This window comes from Abramis brama, assembly GCF_963993115.1.
Source record: "Abramis brama genome assembly, chromosome: 25".
NCBI lineage: Eukaryota > Metazoa > Chordata > Actinopteri > Cypriniformes > Leuciscidae > Abramis > Abramis brama.
Window position 1 is genome coordinate 26,214,307 of NC_139987.1, and position 17,927 is coordinate 26,232,233.

The 17,927-nt window shown below is 39.2% G+C and overlaps 1 protein-coding gene across 3 annotated transcripts in view; it reads left to right on the plus strand.

The window, feature by feature from the left end:
* The window catches only part of ttc28 (tetratricopeptide repeat domain 28), a 301,508-nt gene that overhangs the window by 264,902 nt on the left and 18,679 nt on the right, over positions 1 to 17,927 (plus strand). For all 3 annotated transcript variants that reach the window (XM_084105072.1, XM_084105073.1, XM_084105074.1), the window contains 3 exons: positions 6,379 to 6,508; positions 7,946 to 8,164; positions 10,918 to 11,062. In XM_084105072.1, coding sequence (XP_083961198.1) covers positions 6,379 to 6,508; positions 7,946 to 8,164; positions 10,918 to 11,062 — 494 coding nt within the window. The remainder of the gene's footprint in view (positions 1 to 6,378; positions 6,509 to 7,945; positions 8,165 to 10,917; positions 11,063 to 17,927) is intronic.

Here is a 17,927-nt window from a genome sequence, read left to right on the forward strand (position 1 = left end):
AGCTCAAAGTGACAGATTTTATTAGATTTTTTTGCTGATTTCTTTAGGTGGTCGGCTCAGACAGTGACGTGTCTGTAATCGTCTGCTCGGATCACATTTCATCTTGGCCGTCTGGGCAGGAAAGCTCTAGATTGTTCTTCTCCCTCTGTAATTTACAGAGCCGTTCTCGCGTCTCGGTTACGGCGGGTCTCAAGGATGTTGATCGCATACGTGCCGAACGTCTACCGGGAGACGGAAGATTAGAGGATAATGTGTTTATATCATCGTACAGGCAATTTTGTCAATTAGCCAGCTGTGCCATTGGGAGGGACGTCTGAAAGAGAGACAGTCAGTCTCAAGCCTCACGCGCCTCTGGCAGCAGCTGTCAATCAAACACGCCACGGACTACACGTTCAGATTAGTGCTGCTTTTGTTGAGACGTCCAGATGTGTGTGTGCTACAAGATCTCACAAGGAAACGTCACTTTAACAAAAAATTTCCCTCCAAAAATGTTGTTGTTGTTTTTTATAATACTTAAGGGTTTCTAAAAAAAATGATTGCTAGGTGTTTGCTGGGGTATTATGGGTGTTTTTTATGGGTGAACTTGCGCTCCCGGGGGTGGTTCAGCGAAGAGAGGCGGCGTGTTCCGGCGCAAACGTTCCCTGGTGCTATTTTGCAGTTTCAGAAAACAATTCCGCCACAGACCAGGAGAAACCGAGTCTAAAGTCAGTGGCGCGTTATTCAGATGCTATTTTAAGGGCGCATGCTTGGCCATAATGTAGCGTGTGCACAACGCGCATACACTTTACTTATCTCATCTACACAGACGCAGCAGTTGCCATTTTTGCAAACCATACATTATTACAAGGAAAAATATTCCACACGAGGGAAATCATTGTGGTGTCCATGAAGATGTTAAAGAATAGGCATAAATCCAGCTTACACATTTACCCAAATTATTATACGCCTGTTTAACCGAAGCTAATTTGGGTGTGTTTCTCCATCCCCATACAGTGTCACTTCTCTGTGTTTTACGGCCCTGACGAGAACGTCGGTCTCCTCGGCTGTGAACCGCTCCTGGCACGCGCCTGGCAAATCCGCCGTTATAATAGCAACCCGCCATGGAACAAGCGCGCCTGCTCTTAAAGGGAATGTGAGATGACGCTCTGATTGGTTTATTTCATGTTACGCCCATTTCATGTTCATATATAATGAAGCTACTTCAGACCAACCCATTTTAGATTTTAGAGTCATTTATCCCGCCGATATAATAGCAACAGCGCCGAGATCCGCCCCACAAAGTTACTTGCGTTTCGCGTTTGATACTCGCGTTTCAGATCGTTAAAATAGGGCCCTTAGTGTCTTGAGAGAAAAGAGTCCTGCAAAAGTCTTAGTCATATTCAGGTCTCTAAATATAGCGTGGGTCAGTGTTGTTATTGTTGAAGGTGGCATGAAATGGAAGTTGTGCTCGTCTCTTCTTCCATATAGTGACGTGTGTTCAAGTGAAGCGGCTTCTGGAACAAGAGCAAATGTGGGCGGGGCTTGATTTTATCCGTGGGGAATTGATTGGATGGTTGTGGTTTACTATTGGTGGATCTCATGTGAGTGACAGGTTGCCCTGCCCTCGTCATAAAATAACCCGTCACAAGATTCCTCATTTAAATAATTCATTCGCAGAATAAAGGGGCGGGGCCTGGTTGAGTTAGTTAGTAGTGTGTTGAAACTGGCGGTTATGGTAAGGGGCGGGACATTTCCCAAACACACTCGAAGTGCTTGACCAATCACAACACACTGATCCAGCCGACCAATCAGAGCACAGTGTGCTTTTCAGAAGGAGGGGCTTCACAGAGACAGGAAGTAAACAGAGCGTTACTGACAGACTGGGAAGAGAGGAGCTGCAACAATGGAGAATATAAGGAAAATAATCAACATGAAAACCTGTTCTAGTAGAGCCCAAAAACAACATTAAGAGTTTGAAAAAGGGCATATAGGTCCCCTTTAAAAAGCAACACACGACCTATGAATGAACTATAGGTATCTCTGCATATTAAACTAGGCAATGAGAAAGTATTTTAGCCTCCAAAATATGACAGAAGGTGCACATGCTCTTGTAATGTGTCGACCGAGCGTTTGTGTCTGCGTTTGCAGAGTGTTTCAGGCCGTGGAGTGGAGAAAATGAAAAGAAACCCGAGTCAGCTGATAGTACAGCGTGTGTGAGTGTAGTAATAGTAGCTTTTCATGGCCTTCCTCCCTGGTGACTCAGTTTGGTGTGTGTGTGTGTGTGTGATGTATAGACAGTTCTGGAGTGCCGCAGATTGCAGATGGTGTGTGTGTGTGTGTGTGTGTGCTGATGCATTCCGCTCTTAATTGATTGCAGGCTGGCTGTGCTGTATGCTGATGAAGGGCTCTCTGCAGCCGAACCCCTGAGAAACGCTGCATTCCACGCCACAAACACACACATATATCTTGAAAACACATAAATACTCAAACATGCAGCATCAGCCAGCACTGGGGGGGGGGGGTACGAGCGCTGAAGTACGAGATACTGCTCGTGTGGAGGAGGACGGCTTGACCAGAAAAATACTTGGATGTTTCCAAGTTCTAAATGAAACAAAAAATGTATTTTACAAGAAAATACTAATTTAGTCTGTCTGCTTCAAAATGTCACGTTTAATTAAATGTGTTACTTGACATTTCTTTGTAATTATTTGTGAAATGTATTAGCAATCTTTGAGTGAAATGGTTTCAAAATAAATCCTACACCTTTTTTTCAGTTACCGTTTTTTTTATAAACTGTATTTATGTCTAGTTTTGCTGTAAAAATATTGAAATATTTCTGTAAACAAGACTTTGCTTGAGGAGCAAATTGCATTAGATTTTAAGACTTCTTTTTATTAACTTGCATTAATATTTCTCTTCCCAAGTGAGTTTTCTTGTTTTAAGCATAAACCTCACTAAGTTTAGTCCGATTTCTGCTAAAAATAAGAAAAAAATATTTGCAAGTCGTGTACGCTGAATAACATTGAACATACAACATTGAATATACAACTTATTTATATATATATATGCAACAAAAATTTGGTAACACTTTAGTTTAGGGTCAAATGCTCACTATTAAGTTGCTTATTATCATGCATATTACTAGGATATTGGCTGTTTATTAGTACTTATAAAGCACATATTAATGCCTTATTCTGCATGATCATATTCTACATCCCTTAATCCACCTAATACCTAAACTTAACTACCTTACTTAACTTACCTTACACTAATTATTAATAAGCAGTAATTAAGAGTTTATTGAGGCAAAAGTCATAGTTTATAGTTAATAGTGAGAATTGAACCCTAATCTAAAGTGTGATAAATTATAAAATATATTAACTAAGTTGAAGACGCAGGGACAAAAAGCAGCACTTTACTAAATATTTCACTACAAAAAAAGAAGACACTGTGAAATTTGATCAGTGAATCATTTATTTGATTAGTGAATCTTTTATTTAACCAGTGAATCGTTTATTGATTAGTGAATATTTTATTTAACCAGTGAATCGTTTATTGATTAGTGAATCTTGTATATCACCAGTGAATCGTTTATTGATTAGCGAATCTTTTATTTCACCAGTGAATCGTTTATTCATTACTGAATCTTTTATATTACCAGTGAATAGGGATGTTGCGGTGACGGATTTTTTCCACCGGTTAATCGACGTGTAAAAAAAACGGTAATCCCGGTGTCACCGGGGTTGCGTGTCGGGCATTTCGGGTGGCCGAAAATGTGGACGTGCACACGTCTCAATTTACTTTCACTTTAATTAGCGGCAATTCAGTAGCATTTGTTTGAATTAATCATGGGTTAATTTATTTTATTCTTAATAAAAATACACAAAACAATAAGACACTCGCTTGTATTACACACATCTTTATTGCAAAATGAATAATAACTTAACACACCATGTAAAAACTAAACAAAAGCACTTATGAAACACCTTTAAAGTGCATTTATTAACAAAACGAACCACTGCACACATCGTGCAAGTATCAAACAAGAAATTATATAAAAAAAATCACTATTCGTTAAATAAAGTGCCTGCCTTTTTCAGCAAAAAAAAAAAAAAAACACCGCACAACCATCGAATATGAAACGAACGAACATCAAAAACTTCGTTAAATAAGGTAGCCTACCCGAATAATCACTGGACACTTAAGTGTCATTTTTGTGGTGTGCTTGAAGATGTGCGTGTAAATTCGAAGTGTTACCTCCGGATGCTGCCACTTTCATCAGGCAAAGTTTACAGGTTGCCTCGTTAACGTTTTCAGGTTCCCTGTTGGCATTTGGTTTGAATCCAAAATATTTCCAAATAGGTGCTTTTGCATTTCTCTTTGAAACCAGATCTTCCGCCATCCTTTGCCAGTTAGCTCGCCTCACTCTCCTCAAATGATAAATGAAATCGGACACCTGCTGCTTTAGTGCGGCGCTCGTTCCGCTTACGCTAAATTACGAAGGCACGTAGTCACTAACTGAATTAAGTGCTTTACTATAGGCTAAAACTTCAACACGATGGGGACGGTGCCGGTGGTCAAGTGCTATGACCGGTAGGTGGGTTAAACACCGTGTATCACCGGTAACACCGACTATCGCAACAAGCCTACCAGTGAATCGTTTATTGATTAGTGAATCTTTTATATCACCAGTGAATCGTTTATTGATTAGCGAATCTTTTATTTCACCAGTGAATCGTTTATTCATTACTGAATCTTTTATATCACCAGTGAATCGTTTATTCATTACTGAATCTCTTATATCACCAGTGAATCGTTTATTGATTAGTGAATCTTTTATTTCACCAGTAAATCTTTTATTCATTACTGAATCTTTTATATCACCAGTGAATCGTTTATTGATTAGTGAACCTTTTATATCACCAGTGAATCGTTTATTGATTAGTGAACCTTTTATATCACCAGTGAATCGTTTATTGATTAGCAAATCTTTTATTTCACCAGTGAATTGTCTATTTAATCATTGCATCATTTATATGATCTGTAAATCATTTACTTGATCTGTGAATTGGTATTTACTATACATGAACCATGTAAATGAATCAATTCACTAAAACGAATCAGACATCCTAAAACTACTTATAGTCCCCCTGTGGTGAAAATCAAGCTTTTAGTGTTGTAAATATGTCTATGTGGTGTTTTTAATGTGCTTTTTATTCATAAGTCGACACCATTGCTGAGTATTTTCTCCTTAAAACTGCAGTGAACCAAAGACAGTCTCAAAAACACGCTTTAAAATCGCTGGTGTTTCTGACGTCACAAACTACCTTGTAACCAATCAGATCAACGTGCCGGCGGGCTTTAGCATATCATTAACAGTGAACTAGCAGAGGAGGCTCGAGGGAAGCTCGGGTAGATTTAGCAGTATAGCGGGTGTATGATGTATATTACTATGATATGATGAACTAAATGCCTTTCTCCACTGACGTTCTGAGTTGTTCAAATCGTTTCTGATGATTGTTAGAAGAAAGATGCGAACGGGAGCATAGTTTGTGTAACATTAGCAACACATTATTAGCTGTTTGATAACTTAGTCAAGCAAAAGGCTAATCATATTAATTGCCGTTATGTGTCCGATGTTGTAAAGAGTTGTTACCTCAGTAAGTTGACCGAGTGAATCTGTGAGCTGAGTGAGTGAGTGGAGGCGGGGCTAATTTGCATATTCATGGATCCCCGATACTAAATGAGGCAAGGGTGTCGAGTTACATTCAAGCTATTTTAAGGCATGAAGAAATTCATCACACTACTGAAAAACTTAGTTAAGTTAGCATTACTACTTTAGGTTTGTTCTCAGCTCAGATGTCAGCTACACACTCGTTTTCTCGCTCACGCACAGGAGCTGGCAGCGGTGGCAGCGTCACACACACACACACAGGTATGCTGACTCTGAATGAGAGCTTATCATTAGCCAGAAATACCACGTCAGTCACCCCACACACTAACTCGCCTCGAAACACTTTCCATCACCAAACGAGAAGGAGCCGCTTGCAGTGCAAACACGACTGTGGCTGTTTCAGGACGTTCATTTCCACACGTGCCTAGATTGGTTTTATGTTGCTCAAAGGCTCCATAAGGGCTTTGTCTTGACTTTCTGTGATTTGATTAAAGGCTGCAAGAAAACAAGCACAGAAATGTGTGAAACTGATGTGTGTTTTAGGCGTAGAAGTCTGCTGCCCTCCGCTGGTCACATCTGAGCACTGCAGACAAACACGCTGGTCTCATTAGGCGTCATGTTTCTCTGTAGCGTGATAACACACGTTGCAGTGTTTCGTGATCGGTGTCAGAGCAGGTCAGTGCTTTATTATTAACACATGTGTGAATCTTGTTTTTGCCTCACAGCTGTACCGTGCGTCGGCTCTGTTCGAGACCATTCGTCATGAAGCCCAGCACAGCACCGACTACAAGCTCTCGCTGTTCGACCTGCAGACGTCCTCGTACCAGGCTCTCCAGAGGGTCCTTGTCAGCCTTGGTATAAATATTCTCCTCGTCTTCTTCCTTCCTGCTTATATCATTTGGTAACCATTCAAACCACAGAACAGTGTTTAAACGCTTAAGGATTAATGTACAGTCACTATAAAGTCACTATTTATTTAGCTAAAATGACCAGCTGACTGGACACTGCTAAAAATATGACGACTTAATGAGTTAATTAATCTTTTTTGACTTGTTTACCAGTTCAGATATCTAAAAATCCTTGAAACATGACACATTTATTTATTATTGTAGATGAGTTTATACTTAAAATGTGAAAAATATATGCAGTGTTGCTTTTCAAGCAAATGCATCTTTGTTCAAGGTTTTATAGATGTTTAGAAGTCTTAAAAGTCTTTTATGCTCGTCAGATTTATTTGGGGGGAAATACAGTAATGTTTTGAAATATTTACAATTTAGAATAGCTGTGAATATATTTAAAACTAATTTATTCCTGTGATCAAAGCTGAGTTTTCAGCATCATTGCTCCAGTCTTCAGTGTCACATGATCCTTCAGAAATCACTCTAATATGATGATTTGATGCTCAAGAAACATTTATGATTATTATCAATGTTGAATACAGTTGTGCTGAAGCGGCACAACTGTTTTCAACATTGATGATAATCAAAAATGTTTCTTGTATTATATATTTCTGTGTACACTGTGGTATTTTTCTTAGAGGATCCTTTGATTCAAAAGAAGTTTTTATTTGTAATACAAATCTTTTGTAACATTATAAATGTCTTTACTTTCACTTGATAAACATAATGCATCCTTGCTGAGTAAAAATATTTAAAAGAAATTGACCCCAAATTTTTAGACAGTAGTGTAAATATTGATTTTGAGTTTATTTTCCGTACATTAGAAGCATTACAAGATATAAAAAGCACAAAATTGCATCGTGAAAGACTACGAGAAAAAATGTGTAATATAAAACAATAATTCGCTGGCAAATGCTAAACTAGGACACTCTTCTCCCCTCCTCAAATACATAAAACATATATATATATATAGTGTTTATAGAGTAAAGAAAACACTGTACTTTATTAACCATTGCATTGCAAACAAGCAGAGATGTTTCAAACCGTGCGCGGCATTTCATTCACGATTGAGTTTTGATGTTTGACTGACAGTTTGAGAGAGTTATGAGGTTTAGTCACAAGCTCTTTTAACACTTTTCATTGGTTTGCATTTTGCAAAACCCACAGACAGATGCAAAGGGTGATCAATAGTAATGATTAATGAATAAAAATGAGACATGGAGATTCAAGGTTTCCTCCTGACAGCAACGATGAAATGATCTCAGTCAATGATCTCAGTAAATGGAGTAAGAAATACTTGATGTGATCATAGCTTTATGAAGACCAGCGTTGACCTGTTGTTGTATCCCGATGCAATGACAAATAAAGGCTGATTCTGTAATGTGTTACTCAGGGCATCATGACGAAGCTCTGGCCGTGGCGGAGCGCGGACGCACTCGGGCCTTTGCCGATCTGCTGGTGGAGAGACAGACGGGCCAGCACGACTCGGACCCGTACACCCCCGTGACGGTGGAGCACATTCTGGACACGGTGAACGGGCAGCGGGCCCTGGTGCTCTACTTCTCCCTGGCGGCGGGATACCTGTACAGCTGGCTCCTGGCCCCGGGGTCCGGTAAGACACTCCAGAGTCCCGTTCATTACAGACTAACGCTCTGCATAACTTTATACGGTCTGAAGGACATATCACTCATGGGGAAGCTTCAACAACACAAGCTGAATATATCCATCTGATGCATGTATAGAGTGTATGAGAGTGTAAGTGTGTGTGTGTGAGAGAGAGAGAGAGCATGCACGGTCTTTGTAACTGGAAAAAACAACACTTTTTAATGCATAGCACAAACTGATCAGTGCTTTAAATACAAAGTGAAGATGTGTGACTAGTTAGGCCTAGTTCAATTATCAGTCATGCAATAATGTAACACACGTTTTTTCCATGTGTGTGTGCGTACGTGCGTGTGTGTTTGAAGTATGGACAGAATGTGACTCGCCTTACTGCATGCAAAATATTTATACGCAATATGATAATATTTATGAGTGTTACGAAGAGCTGTGCATGTGCAAGCGACGGGATTTCAGATGTACGAGCACCGCTGTCTTCAGAGTCACATGATCCTTCAGAAATCATTCGAATATGATGATTTTCTGCTCAAGAAACATTTATGATTATCATCAATGTTGAAAACAGTCATGCTGCTTCATATTTTTGTGGAAACCATGATACTTTTTTTTTTGTGGATTCTTCGAACAGAAAGTTCAAAAGAACAGCATTTATTTAAAATATAAATATTTTGTAACATTTTAAATGTCTTTACCCCAAACAAAAATGATTGTGGACACTGTTTTCAACATAATAATCATAAATGTTTTTTGAGCATCAGATCATCATATTAGAATGATTTCTGAAGGATCATGTGACTCTGAAGACTGGAGTAATGATGCTGAAAATTCAGCTTTGATCACAGGAATAAATTACATTTTAAAATATAGGCCTTTTTTACTGTACTTTTAATTAAATAAATGCAGCCTTGGTGAGCAGAAGAGGCTTCAAAAACATTAAAAAAAACCTTCTGACAGGTGGTGTAAAGCGTGCATGTCTGGCAGTGATGTGTGATGTAGTGTGTGTTGAGCTCAGCCTGACTGAAGCGATGGAGTGATGTGATGTGGGTGGGGGGGTGATGGAGGTGTGAGACGGGCACAGCACACGCCTGAACCCTTCATCAGAGACATGCTGAGACACTGTCTGTCTGTCTGAACACACACCAACACAACACACACTAACACATCAATAAGACACACACTTGGTTAATGCAGAACAAAAATATGTCAATAAACTAAAGACTACTGATGTAAATAATAGCCTTTATGTACATATTTACATACATATACATACGTACATAGAGGTGTATAGATTTCACTAATTAGTTCTCTAATTATCTCCTGGCTCAAATCAGGTGAATGGGACAAAATACTGAGGAGGACTTTTACTTTCTGAACCTGGACTTTACACCTCTGCGTACATACAGTACATATAAGTTTGTTAATGTAGCAAGTTGGGGACACAGGACAAAAATTCATATTTTCATGAAGAAAGCACTCGAAAGAAAAACATTAAAAAGATAGTTTTTAAAAAACACTTAGATTAAAAGTTGATGTCAGCTATTTTAAGTCATTATTTACCCAGATGGCACCTGTTACACACTCAAACACGCCGTTTGACTGGACCTCATACTACAACAAATTAACAGTTGTTTGTCCTAATCTGGGTTTGCTTTCAAAAGTATAGCATCGAGTGACACACACACACACACACACACATGCTCAGCTTCACGCTGTCGTACTCCTCACACCTTCTGTTCCCCACGGCTTCATTGTGCCGCCCGCTGTTTGGTGAAGCTGGGAAAAAGCTGAGAATTAATGCAAAGCGGCAGTACCACCTGCCTCCCTAATGCCACCCGTCACAACCACACACACGTTAAAACACACTCCGTAAATATAAATAAAACACATACATATATATGTGTGTGTGTTAGTTTTAGTACACTAAAAATCCCTGGACAAGCTCTCTCACACGTCCTCACACACTCACACACGTCTGCATCTCTCTGGACTCGAAGCTCATGTATTTATTTATTCCAGCATTGACGTCTGTAGCAGAAACACACATCAAACCAGCGTACATCTGAAAGCGGGAGTGCTTTTGCTCATTTACAAAATTCACCTAACTAGATTTCAGCCTGTCACGGGAGACCGCTGACCTTGCTCGTGACTCGTGTGTGGCTCTATACATTATTCTAATTTCATTATTAGGCAAAACACGCACTTTATGTCTAAAACACTGGAGTTTGAGACCGTTCGGTCCAGTCTGAATTATTGTATTTTACATCTGACCTTTAAGTGTGATGGTGAGATCGGTAACACTTTACAATAAGGTTCATTATAACATGAACTAATAATGAGTAATGCATTTGTTACAGCATTTATTAATATTTGTTATTGTTAGTTAATAAAAATATGTTAATACAACTGTTCATTGTTTGTTCATGCTAGTTCACAGTGCATTAACTAATGTTAACAAATACAACCTTTGATTTTAATAACGTAATAGTAAATGTTGAAATTAATATTATCTAAGATTAATAAATGCTGAAGAAGTATTGTTCATGTTAACTAAGGTAGTTAACTAACCGTGAAATCTTTGTACTGAGTAACCTCTCATGATATATTGCTTTTATAAAACGTCACCACCAGCAATATAATTAACATTGGTTAATAATAATAATCACCATAATCATATTTGTTTAATAAGGAATATAGTCATAAAGACCTTTGTCTGAATCGGCATGACCTTTGCTCTCCATCTGACAGGGATCCTGAAGTTTCACGAGGTGTATCTGGGTGAGGGCGCGTCGGAGGACTTCCAGGAGGCCGGCGGTGGCGTCATGCCCTCGTCTCTGGAGCAACACATCGCTAATGCCCGTGAAGCTCTGGGTGTGGACTCCTACTACAGCAGGTGAATGCACGATTCATCGTTAAAGGGGTCATATAATGCCATTTTTGTACAAGTTATTATGATTCTTTAGGGTCTAAATGAAAGTTTATAATACACTTAAAATTCTACACAAAAATTCTCATTAGTATTGTAAGAAAACACTCATTTTACCTGGTCAAAAACAGCTCTGTTTTCAGCACGCCGTTTCAGTGCATGTGTCTTTAAATGATAATGAGCTTTGCTCACCCCGCCCCTCTGTTCTGTGCGTACACAACACAATAACCATAACACATTGTTCATTATAAACGTGGGATTATGAATTATATTGAGAAAACATACCGTAATGTACCCTGAGTTTGCTAGCGATTTGCAAAGATTAATATAAAGGTTAATAAAACGTTACACTCACTTCTTCTGGAGGTTCAGCAGGAACACGAATAGTTGGTACTGATCCTTTTTTCAGGAGCAGCTTCTTAGCAAAACCAGCTTTATACTGACCCTCGTTTATAAAGCAGTCTGGTGTGAGAAATGATTCACGCAAACATGAAAGCATTGACGTTGATCGTGGGGAATATTCCCTTCGAAAACAAACTCAGCCACTGCGTCTTCAGCGGTTCGGATTTAGGAACATCAACATGATGCTGTGTTCGTTATTACACCCAAGAACAGAACACCACAATCGCTTAGATGTCATTCTGCTCATAGACAGTGCTCCAGTGTATCAACAATGACGCGCGGACTATGATTGACAGCTCGCTCACGAGCGAGGGCGGGTCTGTGTTGAAACGCTGCTGTCAATCAACAATTGTGGGAGGGGCGTCCGACCGTGTGACATCACTCGGTCGAACGGCTTGATTTGAGACGGGGGAAAACATATAAGGAGATTAAAAAAAGACCACTGGATGGATTTTTATCATTTTATGATGGTTGTGTACAGGCACTGCCAACACACATTTCAGTACAATCAACTTGTACTGGTTTAGGTTTAAAAGTTTAAAAGGTTTAAAAGTGCATGTACCATTATATGACCCCTTTAAAAGATCAAACACCCACGTGATCTTATTCCTAAATGACAACGATGCAGCTGCGTCTTTTAAACCTTTGACTGAATCTCAGCGAACATTCAGATCTGTGTTTGTGCAGCCGCTGATCCAGAGAGAGCCGTTATCATGTATAGGTATGAAACAGCTTCACAAACAGTCTTTTCAACCACACAGTATCATTATTTCTGTGAGACAAATACTCAAAATATCACAGAAGTGAGATAAAAGTTTATAGTTCGGATATAAACACTGATTTATTTAGCGATCAAAATAGAGCAAATCGCCTTTTGAAAGTTACTTGGCGCTTCAAATAAGGATTGTATAAATTACATCGTTACACCAGTAGGTGGCGACAGGTGACTGTTAAAAAATGTGTTTGTCATTGAATCATTCATTCAAGAGATTCGTTCAAAAAACACTGATTCATCCAGTCAAGTCAAGTCAAGTCAAGTCAAGTCAAGTTTATTTATATAGTGCTTTTCACAATACAGATTGTATCAAAGCAGCTTCACAGTATTAAATTAAAATAATACATCAGTGCTTGTTTCTAGTGGAAAATGTCCACGTTTGGTAATGCTGATCAATAGTATTGTTGATTGATTAATTAAATTAAATATCCCAAATATCCCCAACTGAGCAAGCCAAAGGCAACAGTCATGAAACAAGGGAAGTATTTGAATCATTTATTCAAACACCTTTTTTTTTTTTAATAATTCAGATTTATTAAACATTTAAAATCTCTAGTAAATTACAGGTTATTTTGTTTCGTTGTCTGTTCAGAATCGAGGAAGAATCATGTTTCTCATTTAATCCAGAATCGTGCAGCTCTACTATGAACCTTATTTTTTATATCACAGAGATATAAAAGTAGATAATCTGGTGGCGTATGCATGACACATCAAACTTATTGCCCAGACTTGTCACTAGTTATTCATAATTTAGATATTCACTAATATTAATGGTGTTTGCCTGTGCAAAACTCACCAGGGCATTGCTAGGTTAGTCTAAGTGGTTCCTAGGCCATCGCTAGCAGGGTTTGAAATGAACTCATCGGCTAATTTGGCTACTATATTTTTAAGTTACCGGCCATTCAGAACTTCTACTAGCCCCCCAAAAAAAGAAAAAGAAATAAACCAGATTAACATTGTTACAGCTATATATTATATAAAATTTGGATTTCACACATTAATTTCTTATTCAAACAAGATCCTGTCATCCAGCCATCTCCTCCCTTCCTCTTTAATTCTCATCGCCGAAAATGTATTTTAGGTCGACAACAAAAAATGTAGGCATACAAAATAACAATGTCTTTTCTGTTAACCCAATGCTTTTTAATCTTTGCTATTGCTTCAATGCAAATAAACAAGCGCGCCATTATTTGTTGCGTAGTGACGTGTGTGTTCAAGTAAGCCAGATATGAGGAGATTCTGCGCTATACGCTGTATTTAATATATATCATGACGACTCACGAGTTGATTATTTGCGCTAAATCAGTGCAGATTTGTCTTACACGAACTTCCCCAACAAAGTGAGTAAATATAATCAGTAACACACCGATTGGCCAGTGATTTGACAGCGTTACCGCCACAGTTGATTTTCAACCGCATTTGGCTAATTTGCTAATTTCAAACCCTGATTGCTAGGTTAGTCTAAGTGGGCATCACTAGGGTTTTCTGGATGCTTGTTAGGATGTTCCTAGATGGTTTTTAGGGTGCACTGGATGTTAGGGTGTTGCTATGTAAGATTTAAGAATGTTTTTCCCAATAAAAGAGCATGTCCAGTGCTCATGGCCCGTTATCTGTGTGCATGTTAGTGTGAAAGACTGCAACCTCCTAAATATACCCTGATGGATGGATGGTTGGTCGGTGGTATCGAGCGCAGCAGCGATGAGTGTGCGTGTGTGTGTTAATGCCCTGCAGGAACATCTCAGCGATGCTGTCATACGCCACAGCGGGGCTGGAGGCCACACCGCACTGATCTCTGGGAGTTATTCACCTCTCACACGGAGGCTTCGAGAGGAGTCGCTGCTGCAGTGTTGAGTGTACTCTGACATTAATTAGGTGAAGACGCTGGCAGGTTTGGAGGAGCAGAATGCAGAGAAGGATGGCAGAACGTCAGAAGCTCTTGGTGTGAATTAAGCATCAGCCTGAAACAAAGGCCATTATTGTACGCGCGTGGAAAGCTGCGTGTCTCTGGTGCCCAGCGCATTAGTCACCAGAGGTGTGATGGCTTCTCCCAGCGAGCTCTGCGCTCATCCCTGCCCATTAAAAGATAATTTAGCGCTCGACTGAGGGGCTGCGAGCAATCTTTTCCACTTGTTTGGGTGCAATATGCCACCTTTGAAGACCCCATTCATTGTGCAGAGAGAAAGAGGATCTGTGATACCCGCGACCGTCTGCAATATGAGCGATTATGCTTCGTTTAGCGAGACCTCTTCCACCCTTTAGTTGAAACAGATCAGTGCGTTGCTCGTGAGATTCATCAGAATAATTCTGTGATTAATGCACAATTTCAGCTGGATTGTTAATGTGACTAGTGTTTGTCCATGCAAAACTCGGCGGCATGAAGGGTGTTTGCACGGATGTTGCTGTACAGTTGTATTTAATATGGTTAAGGGTTTGATCAATCATTAACACTCAGTATGAGCAGCAGCAATAGTGATAATTGACCAAGTAAGCACCACTAATTAAGGCATTTCACACTGCGGTGTTTAGTCTTTTCCCAGGTCCATTTGAGTATGTTTGTGTGGTTGATGTGAAGCTGTGGTTTGAGTTATGGTTCATAAAGCAATTCGGCCTAATTTGAGGAAATAATCCGCTTTTGATGGTGTATAATTTGCATATTATAGTCTAATGCATTCTTATTGGTGCTTGTGTCAGCAGAAATGGCTTTCAAACGCGTCCGCCACAGACAGCGTGTTCAATTTTAGCTGGGAAACAGCTTCCACTGAGTTTTATTTGCCACAGTCGAGAGATAAAGAACTGTCAAGGCTGCACACAACAATGAATAAACACTAAAAAAGTACAATAGAATACACTATAAACATATGAGTTACACACTATAAAACACTGTTACTTTCATATAAGAATGTTGTACATTTTGCAGTTGTATTTCACTTTGTCCTGAGATGATAAATAGTTTACAGTATAACTCCGGATTAGGTTCGCTCACTATTCATAGTTTTCAGTCACATGACTGGGCAAAACATAGACCTGCAGGACCGACCTTTCAATTTTCCATCTGTTTCAAGACACAAATATTTAGATCACCTCTCAAAAGAAGAAAAACTAAAAAACATGTGAATAAAGTGTGAGTTTTGGGCACTTGTGATCACTAAAAATAGCAGGACATTCTAAAACGCTTAACGTGAGAAAAACACTTAAAGTGAAAAAGGGCATAATAGGTCCACTTTAACACAAAGTCTTGATTTTGTTTTTGGACTCAGCTAGAATAGAGTTAATGCTTGAAAGTAAAAATAAAAACACATGATTTTCCTCATATTCTCCATTGTTGCGGCTCCTCTCTTCCCAGTCTGTCAGTAACGCTCTGTTTAGTTCCTGTCTCTATGAAGCCCCTCCTTCTGAAAAGCACACTGTGCTCTGATTGGTCGGCTGGATCAGTGTGTTGTGATTGGTTAAGCACTTCGAGTGTGTTTGGTAAATGTCCCGCCCCTTACCATAACCGCCAGTTTAACACACTACTAACTAACTCAACCAGGCCCCACCCCTTTATTCTGCCTATTAATTATTTAAATGAGGAATATTGTGACGTGTTCGTTCCCGGAAGAAACTCAAGACTACAATGGAGGCGTTTCAGGGAGTTGACACTGAATATGACACTGATATAGAGAAGAACTCAGAGCTTTTTTATGTTCAAACAGCAGCATTACACACTAAAGACAGAGGAACATGTGAAAAAAGCACAATAGGACCCTTTTATCGTCCAGTGATATTAACAGATCAAATTGAATATATACCTTATTGATGATGCATATATATATACAGCCGAGCTGATGAGCCCAGAATATGAACACAACACGCTAAAAGGTTAACGTTTTCTTTATAATGGCTTTCTATGGTGAAACTCTTAATGAGAAATTGCACGTTGGGTTAATTTGCCTGCCCGTACATAATATGCATCATCAATAAGGTATATTGAATTTGGTCTTTTAATATCCCAGGCTTACTACTAGTTACAGACTTGGTCAAAATAACTGGCGGGCAGCAGAGGAAAGCCTTGTTTTGCCCTCCTGGTGAGCGTTCCCGTTCCTGTAAGGGTGTTAGGAAGGTTTTCCTTTCAGAGCATCCTCGCATATCTCTGCCTGACACATGTGGCCCACGGCGCTGTCTTCACATCCCAGCCATCATCATTTCCAATGCACGCTTCCCACATCCACTAGAGCTCGGCACGCGGACGGGTCGCAGACGCAACCGCTCGCCCCACGACTGGGTCACTGTAAGCACAAGAGCAGATCTCATTTTCCGGCTCTAGTTGGCACCAAAACAAGATTATTCCCATCCTAGAGGAGTGTATCCTGACAAAGAATTAAATTAACATTTCAACACGATTTGGGACGGCTTGCGTCTCGAGAGGGAGTGCGAACATGTTTGCGGAGATTAAGGACACAAAATGAGAGGAACGTTGGTGCCTCGGAATAGTTTGGAAATCCAGGGGACACGATTACCAGACGTTCCCTTTCATTCTCAGAGCGAAGTGCTCAAGTAAACACGTGCTAATGAGCTATTCAGAGCATTCAAATCTCTTCATATCGACACGTTTTAATGCCATCTGATAGTGCGTCCAAAATAATCAGCAGAGCATCTGCGTCGTTCATTAGGTACGAATGAAGCACGTTTAGTGTGTAATTGAGGTGAGGTGGATAAAACCTTATTAACCCAATAGAAGTATCCAAGTGTGTCGTCTCAGATGAGTCGGATTAGTGAAGAGATCTGTTTTTTTCATTAAAGCTAATCAGAGAAATTTGCTCACGCGTTCCTCAGACGCCGAGTAATTATAAATGATTGTGGCTGCCGTTGTGCTCGAGTTGTTTGGTCGTTTATAACATTGTTACTGTTATTTTGTGTTGCATCTCAATGGATGTCGGGAATGAAAAGTCAACAAACACGTGCATGTCTTGATATAAAACGAGTGTGTTTGATAAGCGGGGAGCGTTTCATCACTCAGATGTTGCGCTTTTGTAGCTGAGAAACTTAATTGAGTTAACAGTTATGTTTCAGAGAAATGAAGAGTCAGAATTGATTGATATGATGATCTAAAACATGCATATGCTCATATATTGTTTGAATAATATTTGAATCATTTGTAAAACTAAAGTGTTTCATGGTGAAAGGAGAGTAAGAAAGAACATATGCAGAAAGAATTTGAACATGAATTGATTTCTTAAAACTGACATCTCCGCCTCTGAAATCTGATTGGTTGAACCATATTTCTATCCATTGAGTGCCCACTTTTTCAGCAGCCTTGGTTCCGGGATTTTTCACATTCATTTTTCCATAGGATTCTTTTTTAAAGTCTTTGTTAAAGAGTAATAAACCATGAACCAAACGAACCAGCTACGAGTTGAATCACAACCTTACAAACCTTGATTTGAAGCATGACAGTATAAAACCGTATAGGTTATGTTTATTACAAAATATGCATATATATATATATATGCAAACGATTAAGTAGTTTGAGAGCATACACTGTAAAAATGATTAATAAGTTGACATTTGTTTTTACATTGCTTTAACTCAAAAAAAAAGTTTTTTTGTTTTTTTAATTGCTTAACTTATTTCAGTAAGTCAGTTTAATGTAAGTTAAGTTGAAATGACTTAAACATC